This window comes from Piliocolobus tephrosceles, chromosome 17 (genome assembly GCF_002776525.5).
Source record: "Piliocolobus tephrosceles isolate RC106 chromosome 17, ASM277652v3, whole genome shotgun sequence".
Classification (NCBI taxonomy): Eukaryota; Metazoa; Chordata; class Mammalia; order Primates; family Cercopithecidae; genus Piliocolobus; species Piliocolobus tephrosceles.
The window spans coordinates 53,662,816-53,685,153 of NC_045450.1; the positions used below are offsets into that span (position 1 = coordinate 53,662,816).

The 22,338-nt window shown below is 45.8% G+C and overlaps 2 protein-coding genes across 4 annotated transcripts in view; both read left to right on the top strand.

Annotated features, from left to right (window-relative positions):
- CDH1 (cadherin 1) overlaps positions 1-22,338 on the top strand; it is a 96,439-nt gene that overhangs the window by 70,672 nt on the left and 3,429 nt on the right. For 2 of the 3 annotated variants that reach the window (XM_023210272.1, XM_023210274.1), the window contains 12 exons: positions 2,740-2,883; positions 3,009-3,164; positions 4,548-4,692; positions 6,036-6,211; positions 6,487-6,615; positions 7,677-7,859; positions 9,867-10,111; positions 12,438-12,583; positions 14,118-14,342; positions 15,520-15,747; positions 20,562-20,692; positions 22,038-22,181. In XM_023210272.1, the coding sequence (XP_023066040.1) occupies positions 2,740-2,883; positions 3,009-3,164; positions 4,548-4,692; positions 6,036-6,211; positions 6,487-6,615; positions 7,677-7,859; positions 9,867-10,111; positions 12,438-12,583; positions 14,118-14,342; positions 15,520-15,747; positions 20,562-20,692; positions 22,038-22,181 (2,052 nt within the window). The remainder of the gene's footprint in view (positions 1-2,739; positions 2,884-3,008; positions 3,165-4,547; positions 4,693-6,035; positions 6,212-6,486; positions 6,616-7,676; positions 7,860-9,866; positions 10,112-12,437; positions 12,584-14,117; positions 14,343-15,519; positions 15,748-20,561; positions 20,693-22,037; positions 22,182-22,338) is intronic. The other variant, XM_023210273.1, reaches the window with a different exon arrangement.
- LOC111541450 (ferritin light chain-like) lies at positions 14,380-15,211 on the top strand. The gene is given in 3 exon segments (XM_023210393.1): positions 14,380-14,440; positions 14,567-14,973; positions 14,975-15,211. Coding segments are annotated over 3 exon segments (705 nt in total).

Sequence of the window (22,338 nt, forward strand, 5' to 3'; positions counted from 1 at the left end):
TTTGTTTGTTTGTTTGTTTGTTTACTGTTTTTTTTGAGACAGAGTCTTGCTCTGTTTCCCAGGTCAGAGTGCAGCGACATGATCTCGGCTCACTTCAACTTCCGCCTCCTGGATTCAAGCAATTTTCTTGCCTCAGCCTCCTGAGTAGCTGGAATTATAGGCACATGCCACCATGCCTGGCTAAATTTTGTTTGTTTGTTTTTGAGACACATCTCTGTTATCCAGGCTGGAGTGCAGTAGCACGATCTCAGCTCACTGCAACCTCTGCCTCCCGGGTTCATACCTCAGCCTCCCAAGTAATTGGGACCTCATGTGTGCGCCACCATGCCCGACTAATTTTTGTATTTTTAGTAGAGGCGGGGTTTTGCCATGTTGGCCAAGCTGATCCCAAACTCCTGACCTCAAGTGATCCGCCCACCTTGGCCTCCCAATGTGCTGGGATTACAGGTGTGAACCACCACGCCTGGCCCAGGATACAGTGTTGAGGGTCAGTTTTTTATTTTGTTCCTGTGCTGGGGTCAAATCTCAATAAAACCATAGCTCAGTGTTTTCCAACCACTCCAGCCATCATCTGCATCATTACCTTTGTTGAGCACTTACTGTGTTTCAGGCACTATTCACAGTGCTTTAAATGTGCAATACCAGCATCTCATTTCATCCTCCCAAGAATTCTATGAGACAGGTTCTAATACTATCCCCATTTCAGACATTAGGAAGCTGTAGTGCAGAGAAGTTAAGTAATATCTGCCTGGGGCAAGGAGGCACCATCGTGAGGATTCAAAGCCAGATAGCCTCGCTCCAGAGCCTACCCTTGGCTCAGGCTGGGCTGCCTCTCTAGGAGACAAACGCAGGATGTAGAGGGCAGAGAGTGTAGGTGTGTGCGCATGTGTGCACTTGTGGCCAGTGTGCAGCATTGAGGAAGGGCTCTGTGATGATACCTGGTTATATCTCACATGTATCTGCTGCATCTTTTATCTTTTTTTTTTTCTTTTTTGAGATGGAGTCTCTCTCTGTCACCCAGGCTGGAATGCAGTGGTGCCATCTCAGCTCACTACAAGCTCCGCCTCCCGGGTTCACACCATTCTCCTGCCTCAGCCTCCTGAGTAGCTGGGACCACAGGCACCTGCCACCACGCCCAGCTAATTTTTTGTATTTTTAGTAGAGATGGGGTTTCATCATGTTAGCCAGGATGGTCTCGATCTCCTGACCTCGTGATCCACCCGCCTTGGCCTCCCAAAGTGCTGGGATTACAGGTGTGAGCCACTGCGCCTAGCGAATCTTCGATCTTAAAGCCAGAAAATAGAGCTGAACTCAAACTTGGCAAGCAGTGGTCAGTGACTGTGAGTTTTTATGTGGACGGTGAGAGATGGAATTTTCCCCTGGAAACTTTACTACAGTAATCACTTTAAAACACTTAAACAATTTGGCAAATATTTTCCTTCCATTTTCAACTCTCTTATTTCCCTGCATGTGCATAAAGTTATCTTTATTGCATATGAAAACTGTTCAATACAAGTCTCAAAGGGTGTTTTTGGCTCCCATCCCAAGAGCTTCTGTTAGAACAAATGGGAACCATACAGATATAATGATACAGTGAAATGAAGAGATTTGTATTGATCACAAAGTAGTTCTTAGTATCCGTTCTCAAAATCTACTTGTTTTGGCTGATAACTCCACTTTGGGGACCTATGTCCCCAAGAAAAACATGAAAGAGGCTGGGTGTGGTGACTCACACCTATAATCCCTGCAAATTGGGAAGCCAGAGCAGGAGAATCACTTGAGCCCAGGAGTTCGAGACCAGCCTGGGCAAGATGGCAAGACCCTTCCTCTACAAAAATTAAACAAAATTAAAAAATTAGGTGAATGTGGTGGTACATGCCTGTAGTTCCAGCTACTTGGTAGGCTGAGGTCAGAGGCTCACCTGAGCTCAGGAGTTTCAGGCTGCAGTGAGCTTTGATCAGTTCACTGCACTCCAGCCTGGGTGACAGAGCAAGACCCTGTCTCTATTTAAAAAAAGAAAATAAAAGAAATCGAAAACCCAAATATTCAGTTGTTGAGTAAGCTCCGATATTAAATCATCACAGTATAATGTTGCTATTAAAAATCACATTATGGGCTGGGTGTGGTGGCTCATGCCTATAATCCCAGCATTTTGGGAGGCCAAGTTGCTTAAACTCACAAGTTCGAGACCAGCCTGGGTAACATGGCAAAACCCTATGTCTACTAAAAATACAAAAATTAGTCAGGCATGGTGGTGTCCACCTGTAGTCCCAGCTACTCAGGAAGCTGAGATGGGGGGGATGACTTGAGCCTGGGAGGCAGAGGTTGCAGTAAGACAAGGTCTTGCTGCTATATCCCAGCCTCAGTGATAGAGCCAGATCTTGTCTCAAAAAAATAAAAATGAGATTATGTAGGCTTGAAACAGCTTGTAAATTATAATATCAAACCCTGAAACCAATACTTGTGTATGCGTGATGATTATTGAAACTCTGGACACTAAGAAGGATAAAAAGAGAATGCGGTCTTTACGATACAGCAAAGGGGCTCATTGTTTTTTGTTTTGGTTGGTCATTTTGGTGGATATATGTAATTTGTCATTGATAAGAGAATGTATCATTAAATTCAAACTGTACACTGCCCACAGAAGGCTGGGGATGCTGTCTGGCTAGGTTGGACTATTAGACCTGTAGTATCCATCCTGAATTGTCTCATCTTGTTCCTCATCTTCTTTCCTTTTAGGCCTCTGTTTCTGGAGTCCAAGCAGAATTGCTCACATTTCCCAACTCCTCTCCTGGACTCAGAAGACGGAAGAGAGACTGGGTTATTCCTCCTATCAGCTGTCCAGAAAATGAAAAAGGCCCATTTCCTAAAAACCTGGTTCAGGTAGAGAAAGAAGTTGTCTATTTCTCGGGGAGGGATTTGGCAGAGAAGTACCAAGGAGAGAAAGGGAAAAGACCGAATGTTGGGATCCTTCTTTACTAATACTTTTTCTTTCATTTTGTTTTCAGATCAAATCCAACAAAGACAAAGAAGGCAAGGTTTTCTACAGCATCACTGGCCAAGGAGCTGACACACCGCCTGTTGGTGTCTTTATTATTGAAAGAGAAACAGGATGGCTGAAAGTGACAGAGCCTCTGGATAGAGAAAACATTGCCACATACACTGTAAGTATCTCTTAGAAGCTTGTTGACACTGGGGTAACACCTATCCAGGATTTTTTGGTCAACCCATGCTGGATCTCCAGATCAGAGGCTCTGAACACATGAGGAGCTTAACTTGACACCTCTTGACCTGCTGCTAAGGAGAAATGATGGGAGAATGTGGGACAGTTTGGGGTTGTTAATTTTTCTCCTTGTCAGGAAGAAAGGAAGGAGAATCCCCATGCATCCTCATACAACCACGGCAAATTTAGACGCAAGATGTCAACCTGTTCTTGGGGCTGGAAGTCCCTGACCTAAAGGAACAGGACAGTGATGATAAAAGGGAGCAAAACCCATTTCTTGGGCTTGGCAGCAGCAAGAGCTTGGAGAAACCAAGAAGTTTTTTTTTTTTTTTTTTTTTTTTTTTGAGATAGAGTTTTGCTCTGTCATCCAGGCTAGAATGCAATAACGTGATCTCAGCTTACCACAACCTCTACTTCCTGGGTTCAAGTGATTCTCCTGCTTCAGCCTCCTGAGTAACTGGATTACAGGCAACTGCCATCACGCCCAGCTGATTTTTTGTGTTTTTAGTAGAGATGGGGTTTTACCATGTTGGCCAGAGTGGTCTCAAACTCCTGAACTCAAGTGATTCACCCTATTTGGCCTCCCAAAGTGCTGGAATTACAGGAGTGAGCCACTGTGCCTGGCCTCCAAGAGGTCATTTTTTTTTGTTTTGGTTTTGGATTTTTGGGTGTTTTTTTTTTTTGAGACAGGGTCTACCTATGTCACTCAGGCTGGAGTGCAGTAGTACAATCATAGTTGACTGCATCCTGGACCTTCTGGCCCCAAGTGACATTCCCACCTCATCTTCCTGAGTAGCTGAGACTAAAGGCGCAGGCCACCACACCCAGCTAATTTTTGTATTTTTTGTGGAAACAAGATCTTGCTATGTTGCCCAGGCTTGAGCTCAAGCAATCTGCCCACCTTGGCCTCCCACAGTGCTGAGATTACATGAGCCACCATGCCTGGCCAGGAAGTCATATATTGATGCCAAATTCAGAAATATCTGGGGGAAATGCTAGACCAGAAGGACCAGAGCAAGTTTCACCCTGCATGGAATAAGAGTTCTTCAGGACCCCACCTTTATCTCTAGGCCTGAAGCCCTGGTCCTCATGTGGGAAATGGGAGGTCTGAGATGGAGTGGGGGGGGGTTCCACCCCATGGGTCTTACCTTGTTATGATCTCATTGAAGCAGCAGCAGCACATGTGTGAGAAAAGTCACCCACTGGGGTCTCAGAGAGCGGGAAGGTGTGGCAGCCCAGGGAGTACACTCTGCTCTGGCCGGGCTCCTTCTGCCACATTTTCTTCCTCATCAGAGCTCAATTCACCCTCACTTGGTTCTTTCAGCTCTTCTCTCATGCTGTGTCATCCAACGGGAATGCAGTTGAGGACCCAATGGAGATTTTGATCACAGTGACCGATCAGAATGACAACAAGCCCGTGTTCACCCAGGAGGTCTTTAAGGGGTCTGTTATGGAAGGTGCTCTTCCAGGTATATCCACTAATGAGAATCTGAATATCCAGAAAGACTCATAGGTTCTTTGGACCCCAAAGTGTTGTCCAACCCCAAAGGTTGTGTAACTAAAGCTGACCCTTCCTATGGACAGAACTTCTTGGGAAGCCATTGTTGTGTTATATGCATGTGTATAACAGTCTACCTATGGAAACATATAAAACAGGGAGAGTTTAAGAACAATCTTCCCTTTTTTCTTGTTAAATTTTTCTTTTAGGCTGGGCATGGTGGCTCACGCCTATAATCCCAGCACTTTGGGAGGCCAAGGCAGGTGGATCACCTCTGGTCAGGAGTTTGAGATCAGCTTGACCAACATGGTGAAACCTCACCTGTACCAAAAATACGAAAAAATTAGCCAGGCGTGGTGGCGTGTGCCTGAAATCCCAGCTACTTGGGAGGCTGAGGCAGGAGAATTGCTTGAACCTGGTAGGCGGAGGTTGCAGTGAGCTAAGATTACGCCACTGCACTCCAGCCGGGGTGACAGATCCAGACTCCGTCTCAAAAAAAAAAAAAATGTATAGAGATAGGGTCTCACTTTGTTGTCCAGGCTACTTTCAAACTCCTGGCCTCAAGCAATCCTCCAACCTCAGCCCCACAAGCTGCTGAGATTATAGGCATGAGCTACTATACCTGGCTAAGAACAACCTTCCTAATTAAGGAACAGATCTTTGCCAGTACCTTAAAGCCCTAAACAATCTCCCTTGATCACATTCTTTTCTCTCTTCCATAAAGATAACCATACCCTAGGCTGGGCACGGTGGTTCATGCCTGGAATCTCAGCACTTTAGGAGGCCGAGGAGGCAGGCAGATCACCTGAGGTCTGGAGTTCAAGACCAGCCCGACCAACATGGAGAAACCCTGTCTCTACTAAAAATACAAAGTTAGCTGGGTGTGGTGGCGCATGCCTATAATCCCAGATACTTGGGAGACTGAGGCAGGAGAATCACTTGAACCTGGGAGGCAGAGGTTGCAGTCAGCCGAGTTTGCACCGTTGCACTCCAGCCTGGACAACGGGAGCAAATCTCCTAAAAAAAAAAAAAAAAAAAATGATAACCGCACCCTGACTTTTGCGATAATCATTCCCTTTCTTTTCTTTGTTAGCATTTGTGTATTTATTCCTGAATAATAAGTTGATAGTTTGAGCTTTCTTCCTCCCCTAGCACTTTGGTAAGAATTCTAGGAATTAGATAATGGGGGAACTCTGACATGGTACCACCCCCATGTCCCCTCCTTTATCCCTCAGGGCAGAATTGGATTAAGCAGTACTGACCCCGTCCCAAAGGGCAGCTTGTCTAAACCTTCCTCTCCTTGAACTCTTCCAGGGACCTCCGTAATGCAGGTCACAGCCACAGACGCGGATGATGATGTGAGCACCTACAATGCCGCCATCGCTTACACCATCCTCAGCCAAGATCCTGAGCTGCCTGACAAAAATATGTTCACCATTAACAAGAACACAGGAGTCATCAGTGTGGTCACCACTGGGCTGGACCGAGAGGTCAGGTGTCAGGAGGATCCAGAGGGTGTGGAGGACAAATGTGTATTAGCTCAATCCCGTGGACAAAGCAAAATCCTGCTAGGCCACTTGTCAGTTAATACCGTGTTGGTCTGAGCTTTGCATCTAAGCTTCTGCCCAGAGGTTCTGTGCCTAGAAGACAGGCTGACTGGCGTGAAGCAGATGGTTAAATAATCTGATTTCATGTGTTGGGCTGGGCTAGGCCAGAGGTGGCTGGTAGTCCTGGTCCTAACTTGGTTGCATTGATCTCTCTGCAGAGTTTCCCTATGTATACCCTGGTGGTTCAAGCTGCTGACCTTCAAGGTGAGGGGTTAAGCACAACAGCAACAGCTGTGATCACAGTCACTGACACCAATGATAACCCTCCGATCTTCAATCCCACCACGGTAATTCTACAACTCCTCAGAGGGTTTCCAAAGAAAGGTCTTTTGTTGTTCGTGAAATAAGTTTCACCACTGCTCATGGGCGAAGTCTTTGAAAACTCTCTCCAGACTGGTGAATGTTAACTTTAAACTTAAAAGCAAGCATCTTGAGGTGGCAGTTGTCTTTTAGCATCTTTTTTCCACCCTTGGCCTGGGGCCAATTGGCTCAAGATTGTGAAGTTGCAAAAAGCACCTACTGATTTCATATCTGCATATGGTACATTTTTATAGCAAATATTACCGGGTTTCATTTCTTCATTGAACATATATTTTCTAAGTTTATATTAGGCACTGTGTTAGACAGTGGAGATACCATCACACACAAAGCAGACAAAGATTCTATTCTCATGGTGTTTCTAGTATAGCTAGGAAGACATCTTATGAGAATTATTGAACACCAAGGATATTACATGCATTCAAGGAAAAGGTGTTGAGAACCAAGTAGGGGAAGTTTAAATCATCCTATGTAATGGCTAGGCGTGGTGGCTCACACCTGTAATCCCAACAAGTTGGGAGGCCAAGGCTGATGGATCCCTTAAGGACGGAGTTTGAAACCAGCCCGGCCAACGTGGCAAAACCCTGTCTCAACTAAAAATACAAAAATTAGCCGGGCATGTTGGTGCATGCTTGTAATCCCAGCTATTTGGGAGGCTGAGGCACGAGAGTTGCTCGAACCCAGGAGATGGAGGCTGCAGTGAGCCGAGATTGCACCATTGCAACCCAATGTGCCCATTGCCTGGTCTCTTCTCGTCACATCTGCTCCTCAAAGCTTGCTTTCAGTTAGCCAGGTGTGGTGGCGCATGCCTGTGGTCCCAGCTACTCTAGAGACTGAGGTGGGAGGATTGCTTGAGCTCAAGAGGTTGAGGCTACAGTGAGCCATGATCACTCCAATACACTCCAGCCTGATGACAGTGAGATCCTATCTCAAAGAAACAACAAAAAAAGAGGATTCCTTTAGCTCCCTGAGACTGGGCTCTGCTAGCAGTCTTGGTACTCTGTAAATGACCCATCTCTTTGCTCTGCAGTACGAGGGTCAGGTGCCTGAGAACGAGGCTAACGTCGTAATCACCACACTGAAAGTGACTGATGCTGACGCCCCCAATACCCCAGCGTGGGAGGCTGTATACACTATATTGAATGATAATGACGGACAATTTGTTGTCACCACAAATCCAGTGACCAACGATGGCACTTTGAAAACAGCAAAGGTTTGTATAGTACCTGGCAAGATACAGAAGCTGGCATCCTCGAAGCTGTTCATGCCCTTGTCCCCTGGTATCTTCTTAGAAGTAGATTCGCTTTGGCAGGGGGACAGGGTGACTTTCCCAGATTCTAGTGGACTATGTGGGGTTTGCAGTGGCTCTTCCTGCCCATTTAAGAAATCAAGAAACTGGGCTGGGTGTGGTGGATCACGCCTGTAATCCCAGCACTGTGGGACACTGAGGCAGGCGGATCACAAGGTCAGGAGTTTGAGTCTCTGCTAAAAATACAAAAATTAGCCGGGCATGGTGGCACATGTCTGTAATCTCAGCTACTCGGGAGGCTGAGGCAGAAGAATTGCTTGAACCTGGAAGGTGGAGGTTGCAGTGAGCCAAGGTCGCGCTATTGCATTCCAGCTCTGGGTAGCAGAGCAAGACTCCGTCTCGGGGGGGTAAAAAAGAGGCCAGGCGTGGGGGCTCATGCCTGTAATCCTAGCACTTTGGGAGGCCAGCGCAGGCAGATCACAAGGTCAAGAGATCGAGATCATCCTGACCAACATAGTGAAACCTCATCTCTACTAAAAATACAAAAATTAGCTGGGCATGGTGGCACACTCCCACTACTAGCGCGGTCCCATCTACTAGGGAGGCTAAGGCAGGACAGTCACTTGAACCTGGGAGACAGAGGTTGCAGTAAGCCATGATCGTGCCACTGCACTCTAGCCTGGCAACAGAGTGAGACTTCGTCTCAAAAAAAAAGAAATCAAGAACCTAAGGCTTCTTGATGGCTCATGGTGGCTCATGCCTGTAATCCCAGCACTTTGGGAGGCCGAGGGGGGCAAATCACCTGAGGTCAAGGGTTTGGGACCAGCCTGGCCAACATGGTGAAACCCTGTCTCTACCAAAAATACAAAAATTAACTGGATATGGTGGTGCACACTTGTAATCCCGGCTGCTTGGGAGGCTGAAGCAGGAGAATCGCTTGAGCCTGGAAGACAGAGGTTGCAGTGAGCCAAGATCACACCACTGCACTCTGGCCTGGGCAACAGAGTGAGACTCTGTCTGGAAAAAACAAAAAAGAAAGAAAGAAGAAATGAAGAAGCTCTTACACAGGATCCTGAAATTGAAAAAGGCTCTTTCCCAGAAACATTCTCCTTCCCTTAGCTCTTTCCATTTTACAGTGAGAGGGAAAATGATTTACTGGTCTCTGCTCTTGTGCTGGTTTATTTTAGAAGTGGGGCAGATATGATTGTTTTTGAAAAATGTCCTAGAAACTTGAAAACTAGCCAAGCATAGCAATGCATGGCAGTAGGTCCAACTACTTGGGAGGCTGAGGTGGGAGGATCACTTGAGCCCAGGGGGTTGAAGCTGCACTGAGCTATGATCATGCCATTGTACTCCAACCTGGGCAATAGAATGAGACTCCATCTCTTTAAAAAAAAAAAAAATGGCGGCCAGGTGCAGTTGCTCACGCCTGTAATCCCAACACTTTGGGAGGCCAAAGTGGGTTGATCACCTGAGGTCAGGAGTTCAAGACCAGCCTGGCCAACATAATGAAACATCATCTCTACTAAAAATACAAAAAATTAGCCGGGTGTGGTGGCAGGCTCCTGTAATTCCAGCTACTGGGGAGGCTGAGGCAGGAGAATTGCTTGAAGCTGGGAGGCAGAGGTTGCAGTGAGACATTGCACTCCAGCCTGGGTGACAAGAGCAAAAATTCTGTCTCAGAAACAAAATAAGGAAAGAAACTTGAAAACTAAGGATCTGAGTGAATTGCTTGTTGAAGTGACTGGATCCCTAGAATAGCCCCAGAGCTTTGACTTCCTCTTGAGTAGGTGAGCAGATCTGAGAAGCCCTGGTAAGTAATTGTGGTTCCTGCCATTGAAAGTCATGGCAGAAACCACAGTTACTTTTGCACCAACCTACTGTATTACCAAAAGCAGCAGTTAAGGATTTAATTTCATTTTTACTAACACAAGATGTTTTGTTTTTAACTTCATCGTTTCTGCTCTCTAGGGCTTGGATTTTGAGGCCAAGCAGCAGTACATTCTACACGTGGCAGTGACGAACGTGGCGCCTTTTGAGGTCTCTCTCACCACCTCCACAGCCACCGTCACCGTGGATGTGCTGGATGTGAACGAAGCCCCCATCTTTGTGCCTCCTGAAAAGAGAGTGGAAGTGTCCGAGGACTTTGGCGTGGGCCAGGAAATCACATCCTACACTGCCCGGGAGCCAGACACGTTTATGGAACAGAAAATAACGTAAGTGTGAGGATTTTTCAACTGACTTACAGCAGCTGGGTATTTTATATCATTTTATATATAAATCAATAATATATAGTTCATGGCATTTTGTCATTTGTCTATACAAGACCATTCTCTTAATTTATTTTTTATTCCCTTTATCTGTACTCCTTTCACCTGTTCCCTTCCCTCTACAGACAGCCGTTCTTGGTCCGATGCGCTGCCTCTGTTTGAGCTCTTGTAGTATGGTAGAAATGCGACTTTACTTTGCATACATAATATTGTGTTTTTTTTGTGTTTGGAGTCTCACTTTGTCACCCAGGCTAGTGTGCAGTGGTGATCTCTGCCTACTGCAGCCTCTGTCTTCTGAGTTCAAGCAGTTTTCATGCCTCATCTCCCACGTAGTCAGGATTATAGGTGTCCACCACCATGCCCGGCTAATTTTTGTATTTTTAGGAGAGACGAGGCTCCACCACATTGGCCAGGCTGGTCTCAAACTCCTGACCTCAAGTGCTCTGTCCACCTCCCAAAGTGCTGGGATTACAGGCGTGAGCCACCGCACCCAGCCCATAGTATTGTGTTCTAAGTAGCTTGCTATTAGTATTTCTCCTTTCAAACTTGAAGGTACTTCTATAATGTAAATCACACAGATGCTGAAAACCCACATGCCAACCAACCAACTACAACACTTGCTTTAAAATACTCTCATTTTGGGCTGGGTGCAGCGGCTTATGCCTGTAATCCCAAAACTTTGGGAGGTCTAGCAAGTGGATCATGTTGAGGCCAGGTGTTCAAGACCAGCCTGGCCAACATGGTGAAACCCCTACCTCTACTAAAAACACAAGAAATTAGCCAGGCATGGTGGTACACACCTGTAATCCCAGCTACTTGGGAGGCTGAGGCACAAGAATCACTTGAACTCAAAAGGTTGAGGTTGCAGTGAGCTGAGATCGAGCCACTGCACTCCAACCTGGGTGACAGAGTGAGACTCCATGTCAAAAAAAAAATAATAATAAAAACTCTCATTTTCTATATGCAGCCAATGGACTCCTTTTAATCTAGAGATATTTCTACATGCTCCAAACTGTAAGGCCTGGCAAGATGGGGTTTTTTTTTTTTTTGAGATGGAGTCTCGCTCTGTCACCCAGGCTGAAGGGCGGTGGCCGCATCTCGGCTCACTGCAAGCTCCGCCTCCCGGGCTGAAAGCTTGCAGTAGTGAAGTAGATAGTTCAAAGCATCTCCTGGGGCAGATTTAGGGCCCAGGTCTCTAGTGTCTGTTTGCAGAGGCCCTTACACCTGGAACAATGACCACTTGATGTAATTAATTGCTTTGCACTTCCAAAGAAGTGAGGCCAAGCCCACAGGTTCTCAGAGTCCTTTCCTCCTTTGATTTCTTAGTTTCCCTTTCAGAGCCTTTCCATGAGCCTAGTAAATAACTGAGCAGTAGATCTCTGTTAGCCTCCCTGTACCTCCCATTAAATGCCAATAGTACAGCCCACCCACAAGTCAACAAGGCAACCCTCATCTCCAGATGTTCATGACAGGAGAAGAGGTGGCATGTTGCTACCATTTAGGAACTACTGTGCTGTTTTGGGGGAGCTGGTCTGGAGAAGTCTGCTTTTAAAAAGGATTTTAGTAAGGATTATAGTAATCATTGCTTTAGCAAGAATCATCCATAGATGCCAAATCCATTAGGTGAAAGTTAGTTGCTGAACAAGATATTCTTAAATTATCTACCTGCAGATTATAGGTTAATCATGCAGTGAAAAAAGGCACCTTTGCTGTGAAGAAATCTGGTGGCCTTTCCCTTATCCAACTGATCAAAGTTATCAATAGAAGCACAGACAGACATCATGTGCCTCCCAGTGTCCTGCACTAGGGAGGCCACAGCATCACCTCTGTCGTGTTCTTGTCACCACCACCGACCCCTGAAATGGATTACCTGAATCTAAATTTTGAGGAGTAATTGGGCAAACCCAAACTAAGGACATTCTAGAAAACAACTGGCCAGCACATTTAAAAAATGTCAGTGACAGAAAAGAAAGCCCTAAGGAAGAGCCATGCCAACCAAAGGCCATATTGGATCCTGAATCCAGAAGGGTGCAAGGTTGCTATAAAGGACATTTTTGGAAAATCTGACAATTTGAATATGCACCATATATTCTACAATAGTGTTCTATCAAAGTGCTGGGATTACAGGTATGAGCCACCGCGCCCAATCTGTTGTTGGTTTTCAAAATAAAACATTGGAAGTAACCATATAACTGAAGAAGAGCTTGAGTCATTTTCAACTACATGTTGTTTGCTGGTCCCATTCTAAAAGCCCAAGCTTGTGCCTGTTCAGGTATCGGATTTGGAGAGACACTGCCAACTGGCTGGAGATTAATCCGGACACTGGTGCCATTTCCACTCGGGCTGAGCTGGACAGGGAGGACTCTGAGCACGTGAAGAACAGCACGTACACAGCCCTCATCATAGCTACAGACAATGGTAAGGGGGCCTCATCTGGGCCTTTGCTGCCTCACGCTCCTGGCTAGTTGGGTTTCTTGCCCCTCCCTTCTTTTGGAGGCAAGAGTTCATTCTTTTTCCTTTATCCTTTTTGTTTATTGGATTGATTTGTATAAATGTATGGAGTAAAAGGGTAATTTTGTTACATGCATAGATGTATAGTGGTAAAGTCAGGGCTTTTAGTGTATCCATCACCCAAATAACATGCGTTGTACCCATTAAGTAATTGCTCGTCATCTACCCCCTCCCACCCCTCGGACCCTTCCCAGCTGCCATTGTTTATCATTCCACAATCTACATCCATGTGTACACATTATCAAACTCCCACTTCTAAGTGAAAACGTGCAGTATTTCTCCTTACATGTCTGATTTGTTTCACTTGGCCTCCAGTTTCATCCATGTTGCTACAAAAGATTTATCTTTTATTCTTAAAGGCATTCTTATTATCAAAACTTCAAGTGGGCTGGGCACGGTGACTCACACCTGTAATCCCAGCACTTTGAGAGGCTGAGGTGGGAGGATCACTTGAGCCCAGGAGTTCGAGACCAGCCTGGGCAACATGGCAATACCCTTTCTCTACAAACAGTTCATAAATTAGCTGGGCATGTTGGTGAGCACCTGCAGTCCCAGCTACTCAGAAGGCTGAGGTGGTAGGATTGCTTGAGTCTGAGAGGTGGGACTCTCTCACCTGCAATGAGCCAGGATTGCACCACTGCTCTCCATCCTGGGCAACAGAGCAAGACCCTGTCTCCAAAAAAAAAAAAAAAAAAATTTTTTTTTCAAGTAATTTTGGTCAGACAGAACTTCCTTTTCACTACACACGCACTCTTTATTCCTTCCCTAAGGGAACCCGACAATGATGGTTTACGATCCAGTTCCAAAGCTTAATATTTGTGTGACCTTGGATTTGCTGTTTAATTTTTTTTTTTTTTTTTGAGACAGAGTCTGCATTCTGGCCTGGGTGACAGAGTGAGACCCTGCCTAAAAAAAAAAAAAAGTATATGAACTCCCCAATCTATTTTGAAAACCAATTTGCAGAGACTTAAAAAGACCCAGCTCATCCCCTTTGATTTTAAGCTTCTAGTCAGGCTTAAAATTAAAATAAGTAAAATAAAAAGACTCAATGCTTTGATAATGACCTTAAATGGCATGAAAATGCAGAAAAAGGAGAACTAGGGAAACAGTAGGCAGGCAATAGGACTTCTTGGAGTAGTTAAAATTCAATGAATGAATTACGATACGTGAAGAAGGAGGAGCGTGTCCTTGGTGTGAGGAATAACTTTAATAATTGTTATCAAGGTGGGAATAAGCGTGTCTGTATAAAACAGTCAGAGACCTGCCCACCTGGGAGTGGAGGTCCTTTGGGATTGGTGGGACAGGAGGTTCTGGGGGTGGAGTGGGGGCTGGTGGGGGACCACTGAAGAGCCAGGACAAGAACTGGACTTGGTCTGGTGGAAGGCAGTGGGGATTCATTAGTGTTGCCAAGCTGCTACATTTCCTCTGTATTTTCTCTTAGGTTCTCCAGTTGCTACTGGAACAGGGACTCTTTTGCTGATCCTGTCTGATGTGAATGACAATGCCCCCATACCAGAACCTCGAAATATATTCTTCTGCGAGAGGAATCCAAAGCCTCAGGTCATAAACATCATTGATGCAGACCTTCCTCCCAATACATCTCCCTTCACAGCAGAACTAACGCACGGGGCGAGTGCCAACTGGACCATTGAGTACAACGACCCAAGTGGGTACCTGAGTTTTATTTTGGCAACTTTGCTCCAATGGCCATGCTTCCCTTCCCCCAGATCCTCACCTCTCAATTTCCCTTCTCAACTTCCAGATGTCACCCCTTCCATTGGTACTTGCTTCCTTATCCCTTCTGTCTTTGAGGCCTTGCTCCAGAGGTCTTTTTCCTTTCCTGGTATCTAACATTGTAGCATGCTACCCAGTAATCTAAAACCCAAGCAGGGCTCCCTCTCCCAGCCTCTAGCCACCCTCCACTCCCCTCTCCACTTGCAACCTCTGGGACCATCTTCTCTGCCACCTCCTGCTCCTGGGACCAAGCAACACCGTTTTTGTGCTTAGCTCCTTCTTGCCAGCCAATCATGAGCTCCCAGATTTGTCAGAACTATTCTACCGAAGTGGAGGCAGCTGTCAACTGCCTGGTCAATTTGCATCTGTGGGCTTCCTACACCTGCCTGTCTCTGGGCTTCTATTTCCACCGCGACGATGTGGATCTGGAAGGCGTGTGCCAGTTCTTCCACAAATTGGCCAAGGAGAAGCACAAGGGCGCTGAGTGTCCCTTGAAAATGCAAAACCAGTGTGGCGGCCGCACTGTCTTCCAGGACATCCAGAAGCCATGTTAAGATGAATGGGGGTAAAACCCTGGGCACGACGGAAGTCGCTCTGACCCTGGAGAAGAACCTGAACCGGGCACTTTTGGATCTTCATGCTTTGGGTTCTGCCTGCACAGACCACCATCTCTGTGACTTCCTGGAGAGCCACTTCCTAGATGAAGAAGTGAAACTCATCAAGAAGATAGGTGACCACCTGACCAACCTCCACAGGCTGGCCAGCCTCCAGGCCAGGCTGGGCGAAAAGGTTCACTCTTAGGCACAATCAGGAGCCTACCGAACCCAGTGACATCTGAAGAGCCCCGCTCTGCCTGAGCCTCTCCCTCCAGCTACTAGGCAGCTTTTTTAAAGCAACCCTAGAACCCTGTCCCAAGCCTTAGACCAAATGGAAATAAAGCTTTTTACAGGAAAAAAAAAAAAAAAAAGTACATACCTAGCTAAAACCCAAGCAGCTCTGCTCTCTTCGCTCAAGGCGCTCAAGTGCCTTTAGTTCACTAACAATTTTATTCTGGAATGAGCTTTTTTTTCTCCCCTGATCTCATCATTTCTTTTTATTGCTTTCTCCAGCCCAAGAATCTATCATTTTGAAGCCAAAGATAGCCTTAGAGGTGGGTGACTACAAAATCAATCTCAAGCTCATGGATAACCAGAATAAAGACCAAGTGACCACCTTAGAGGTCAGCGTGTGTGACTGTGAAGGGGCCACCGGCGTCTGTAAGAAGGCACCGCTTGTTGAAGCAGGATTGCAAATTCCTGCCATTCTGGGGATTCTTGGAGGAATTCTTGCTTTGCTAAGTAAGTCCAGCTGGCAAGTGACTCAGCCTTTGACTTAAAAAAATGGAGGAGGTTTATTTCCTGGAAGTTATTTTTGTTCTTATATTAATAAGGATACAGGGCTGGGCGCGGTGGCTCAAGCCTGTAATCCCAGCACTTTGGGAGGCCAAGACGGGCGGATCACGAGGTCAGGAGATCGAGACCATCCTGGCTAACACGGTGAAACCCTGTCTCTACTAAAAAAATACAAAAAACTAGCCGGGCGAGGTGGCGGGCGCCTGTAGTCCCAGCTACTCTGGAGGCTGAGGCAGGAGAATGGCATAAACCCGGGAGGCAGAGCTTGCAGTGAGCTGAGATGCGGCCACTGCACTCCAGCCCGGGCGACAGAGCGAGACTCCGTCTCAAAAAAAAATAAAAATAAAAATAAGGATACAGGTTAGCTGATATAGGAAAGAGACTCCCAAGTTATGCTAGCCTCCATAAAATAGAAGTTTGTCTCTTACTGAACATTTCAGAGGTAAATTGTCTAAGATGGGGAGGCCATGAAGTCAACAGGGGACCCAGGTTTCTTCTGTTTCTTTTCATCCTTCAAGTCAGTGCATCCAGGGCTTGAGTGCATACAAATTATCTGGGCCTCTGGTAAACTGGGAAATCTGATCCAGGAGGTCTGGCATAGGGCCACAGATTCTGCATTTCTTTTTTTTTTTTTTGAGACGGAGTTTCGCTCTTGTTGCTGAGGCTGGAGTGCAATGGCGCTATCTCTCAGCTCACTGCAACCTCCGCCTAACGGGTTCGAGCAATTCTCCCGCCTCAGCCTCCTGAGTAGCTGGGACCATGGGTATGTGCCACCACGCCCAGCTAATTTTGTGTTTTTAGTAGAGATGGGGTTTCTCCATGTTGGTTAGGCTGGTCTCGGACTCCCGACTTCGGGTGATCCACCCACCTCAACCTCACAAAATGCTGGGATTACAGGCTTGAGCCACCACACCCAGCCAGATTCTACATTTCTAACCAGCTTCCAGGGGATACTGATGTTGCAGTTCCTTAGACCATAAGCAGAGTAGCAAGACCTTGGGGGCTGCCCTCATCAGCGTGTTCTTAGCTAGCCAGCTCACCACCACCACCTCTACATTCCATCCTAGATGGGGGAAGGGGATAAGAGAGGAAGTGGAGGCCAAATGACTGGAAGTTGCATATATCACCTCCACTTCTATACCACTGGCCTTCTATACCTACTTCTAGCCTGGAAGTTTCTACTTGCAATTGAAAATTGGCATGGAGTAGGGGTGGAGTGCAGGATGAGCAGTGAGTGTCAGTGACTAAAAGGATAAAGGAGAAAAAGAATGCTGAGGAAAACTGGCAGTTTCTGCCATAGTCCTTAAGCCTGTTTCCATTGAAGCCCACTTGGAGTGAGCCCTAGGGGTGACACAGGTGCTGTTATGGTCAAGGTAAATACTTTTGTCATTCACACACAGAGAGAAAATACTATTATTTTCTATTAAAGGAATCTATTAAAGGAATACATTAGCTATGAAAACAGATTATGTGCATCAAAAGACAAAGTATCCATACGGAGTGCACTATATCAGAACTCTGGTAGGGCTTTAAACATGTGAATGATAGAAGAGCAAGCAAATGATTCTCAAAGCAAATGAGAGCAAGTCAATTAGAAACCTTTGACCAGGTATGGTGGCTCATACTTTGGGAGACCAAGGTGGGAGGATTGCTTGAAGCCAGGTGTTTGATACCAGCCTGGGCAACAAAGCAAGACCCTGTCTCTACAAAATGAAAAATATATTTTTTTAAAGAAATGTTTAAAGATCATAAATAATTAGTGACCGCGAGGGGTGGTCCAGTTCACAAATGTGTTTGTAGTCAGTGTAGTCAGCAAAAGCTGTTAATTGAGTCTCAAGGACAGTTTTGTGGAAGGTTAGGCCACAGGGGCTGGTAGAATTCCAACAGGCGATGGGTATTCAGGAAGGTTCCCCTCCTAGAGAAGTACAGCAGAGACTTGAGGAGACTCCTAGGAGGGCAGAGACCAGGCCAAGCTAGTGGGAATGGAAAAAAGATTTTTGGAGGGAGCAGTGGGACCGAATCTAGGGCTTTCCATTTAGATTGAGCATGGGTGCCATTGATCCTGCTGCTGCTGCCTCAGTGGACTCCAGGAGAGGGTGCTTTTCAATCTTCCGGAAATGTTTGCTGGGCATCCCATTTGCTTCTGCCCCCTCCTGGTGTTCTCCCAAAGTTGAAGAGAAGGATAGTGCTGTTGAGAATTGAGCAAGCCTTCTGGACTTTCATCCTGCCAGGCTTTACATGGCTTTACTGTGCCATGAGATTAGATTAATTCATCATTGTCTTGGGCAGGGTAACACAAGCCCTGCTTGCCCACTTCCTAGTCACATTACATTTGAGTGGCCTGGTCTCCTTTTGGGATAGTGGTTACTAACTAGTACATTCATTTTAAGGGGAATCTTCTCTTCTCTTTCTCTTTCAGGCAAGGTCTCATTCTGTGGGCCCGGCTGGAGTGCAGTGGAGTGATCTTAGATCTCATGTCACTGCAGCCTTGACTTCGGGGGCTCAGGCGATCCTCCCACCTCAGCCCCCCGGGTGGCTGGAACCACAGGCATGAGCCACCACACCCAGCTAATTTTTTATGTTTTTTTTTGTAGAAACATTGTTTCCTCATGTTGCCCAGGCTGGTCTCAAACTCCTGGTCTCAACCAGTCCTCCCGCCTTGGCCTCCTAAAGTGTTGGGATTACAGACATGAGCCACTGCGCCCAACCAGGGAATCTTAAAGATTGTAGTTATACTTGAAATATTTTTTTAAGAGTAGGATTACCTAAATTTGCTATGTGTATGTATTTTTTTAGACACTGGGGGTGGCGATTCCCACATAGAACAGCATTTAAAACAGAGGCAGTGCCAGAATTCAGATGTTCAATTTCTTGTATTTTTACCTTCTATGATTATTTTTTCTTTCTTTATTAGAGACGGGTTCTCACTATGTTACTCACACTGGTCTCAAACTCTTGAGCTCAAGTGATCCTCCCATCTCGGCCTCCCAAAGTGCTGGGATTACAGGTGTGAGCCATTCCACCAGCCAATTCTTGTTTCTTAAGGGCAAAAATGTGCTAGAGGCTGGGTGTGGTAGCTCATGTCTATAATCCCAACACTTTGGGAGGCTGAGGTGGCAGGATTGCTTGAGCCTAGGTTTCAAGATCAGCCTGGGCAACATAGCAAGACCTCATCTCTATTAAAAAAAAAAAAATTACTAGAGAGACACCAGGAGATCTGAAGCTTTTTGCATTTTCCACTAATATTTGGTTGCTTACTCTGTACCAGGCTTTTTCTCAGAGCCTGAGGATACTGGGCTTCTGGCACAGCTGATAAGAGGCATCTTTTTGGAAATGGTAAGCTGCCTCTTGCTGTGCATGGATGGGGACTGTGTAGCTCCTGTAGTCGTGTTCAGTGCTGTCTCCCTGTGCAGCCACTTCATTGTTCTTGTTGATGAATCATGGACAAGAGAGTTATATTGTTTATCTGGATAAGGTTTCTGGCATTTTTCTGATTTCAGAAATAGGTAGTTGGGGTACATCTGAGAAATCTTTTCCCCAAGTTTATGCAACCTCCTGTTTAAAGATTATGCTTCGGCCAGGCATGGTGGCTCAAGCCTGTAATCTCAGCACTTTGGGAGGCCCAGATGCGTGGATCACTTGAGGTCAGGAGTTTGAGACCAGCCTGGGCAACATAGTGAAACCCCGTCTCTACTAAAAATACAAAAATTAGCTGGGCATGGTGGCAGGCACTTGTAGTCCCATCTACTTGGGAGGCTGCGGCAGGAGAATCAGTTGAACCCAGGAGGTGGAGGTTGCAGTGAGCTGAGATTGCACCACTGCACTCCAACCTGGGCAACAGAGCAAGACTCTGTCTCAAAATAATAATCATAAATACATAAAGATTATGCTTCATAGGGTACAGTATATAGGTACTTGGGCACACATGCCCATAGATAGAAATCACACGGAATCTTTTTATTTTTCATTCACAGTGAATAATATAATTTTTTTTTAAGTTAAGTGCTTTCTTTCTGGCTGCTTTAGAGAATTTTTTTTAAGTTGAATGTTAATGGTATATATCCTAGAAATAATCCCAAGATCAAATGTAACCCTTGTCTTAAGCCTTGGAAGTTAAATAGATTATAAAGCTTGCTTATATGATTCTATCTTAAGAGAAACTAAGAACATACCAGGCAATTTTATAGTTTCTGTACCTCTCCTCATAGCTGATTATGTATCAGTCACATTTGGGCTGACCTAGGAGCCCTGCTCACAAACCTTCAGTGGCTCCAACTCATAATCAAAGCCAAGGTCCTTGCAGTGGCCTATATGTCCCTCCCGCCCTGCTTGCCCCTCTGAGCTCTTCTCCATGTCTCTTCCCCTCATGCACCCTGCTACAGCCATGCTGGCCTGCTCACTTTCCCTCCATCACACCAAACATGCTCCTGCCTCAGGACCTCCGCCCTTACTGTTTCCTCTGCCTGTAACACTTTCCCCCAGATTTGGGAAAATGACAGTGATTGAGTTTAAGACCCATCTGAAAAAGTTAGGGACCATGCTTGAATTCACGTATCACTGTCTACTATGTTGTACTGTACATACCAACTTCAGGGATGTGAGTGTCACATGGATTGACATCTTCAAGTGTATTGAAGGCAGCTGGTGGTTGTCTGACTGCCCATTGTCTGATATGAGGGGTGCTCTGTGATAGCTGCTGCTTCTGGCCTTCTTTATCTTTGGCTCTCATCACTCTTGCTCTCTCTCCCCCACCACCCCAGTTCTGATTCTGCTGCTCTTGCTGTTTCTTCGGAGGAGAGCGGTGGTCAAAGAGCCCTTACTGCCCCCAGAGGATGACACCCGGGACAATGTTTATTACTATGATGAAGAAGGAGGTGGAGAAGAGGACCAGGTGGGTTTTTAAAACCATGGTAGCTCAATGGTGATCTCTTTATTCAGAAGAAGCAATGATTAGTGAGAGGTAGCATTTGAAACAGCTCTGAATCACTTTGGATATTATCTTTTTAAGGCCTTACCCAAGTAAGTAGACATTGTCATTGACCATCATCATCATCATCACATCATCACCAACACAGCTAACATTTATTGATCGCATACTGTTCTGCACCTCAATGAGCGAACTGAGGCACAGAGAAGCTCAGTAACTTGTCTAAGGTCACACAGCTAGGAAGCAACACAGCCAAATGGTCTGTCTCAGAGCCTGCACTCCTCATTGCCATTCTCCGGACATGAACTTGAGCCAGATTATCTTTGACATAGAACAACTGGTCTGTTTTGTTTCTCTTGAGTTTTCAGCTAGACCAAACTCCTTTTTGTCAGTGTTATACCTTTAGTCCTTCTGTATTTCCTGATTTTGGAGATGATCTTAACATCTTACCCTGGAGTTGTCCAGGGAACTGTTCAGGGTCTTGGAGAATCTACTTATTATAGAAAGGGAACCATGGGGGTCTATTATGGAGTCCTGCTTTTGACTGAGGTCATAGAGTGAGGCACCATTTACTGAGCTCCATACAACATAGGGAGGTGGGTGTACAGAGAAAAATATTGTTCTAGATTTCAGGGACTTCTAAGTCTAGTTGGGGGATACCATATATATTCTATCAGTGAGCAATAGAGCGACCAATCCCAGAATCTCAGCAGCACACAACATGTGTGTCTTTCTCATGTATTGTGGGGCAGCTGGGGCAACTGCTGGTCTCATCTAAGCTCATAAGAATCTGTAGGATGGCTGGGGCTCAGCAGGTTTAGGTAGAGTTCCGCTGAATGGCTCTAATCTGCGAATCGTGTCCAGGTCTGTTCCATGCAAGTCTCATCTTTGTACCGGATGCTGGTGCCTTTCAGACCTTGGCCTGTGTCACATGTTACAGTCCCATTGGCTAAGCAAGTCACACAACAAAGCCCCAAATTGATGGATGTATACTCTTCTTACAGGCTGGGGTTGGGAGGGAGTAAATATTTGCCAAACAGTGATCTAATCATCATGTCCTGTGAAAATTAGTAAGGCACACAGCCTATATCTGGATCCACACATGCTACTCACAATCCTTTGGGCTATGTTTTTTTCCAGTGTTATTTGGGAGACTTTTAGCTTGAAAACTGTCATTTTGCATTAAACAGGTAAAGAGCATACAGCTGGCAGTGAAGGCATCATCCAGCCATAATCTATAAACTGAACATAGCCCTGTGTGTATGACTGTTTCTTACTCTTCGTTGTACTTCAACCTTTTTCTCCAAAGGACTTTGACTTGAGCCAGTTGCACAGGGGCCTGGACGCTCGGCCTGAAGTGACTCGTAACGACGTTGCACCAACCCTCCTGAGTGTCCCCCGGTACCTTCCCCGCCCTGCCAATCCCGATGAAATTGGAAATTTTATTGATGAAGTAAGTAATCCACATGGAAAGCCAAAGCATTGCTCATCTCTAAGCTCAGAAAGGAGGAGTTGTGTCAAAAATGAGAAAAAGAGTCTTTAGATTCTTTCCTTTACTATGTTTTCAGCTTGCCTGAGCTCTGAACCCTCTTTTTCCTTTTTTTTTTTTT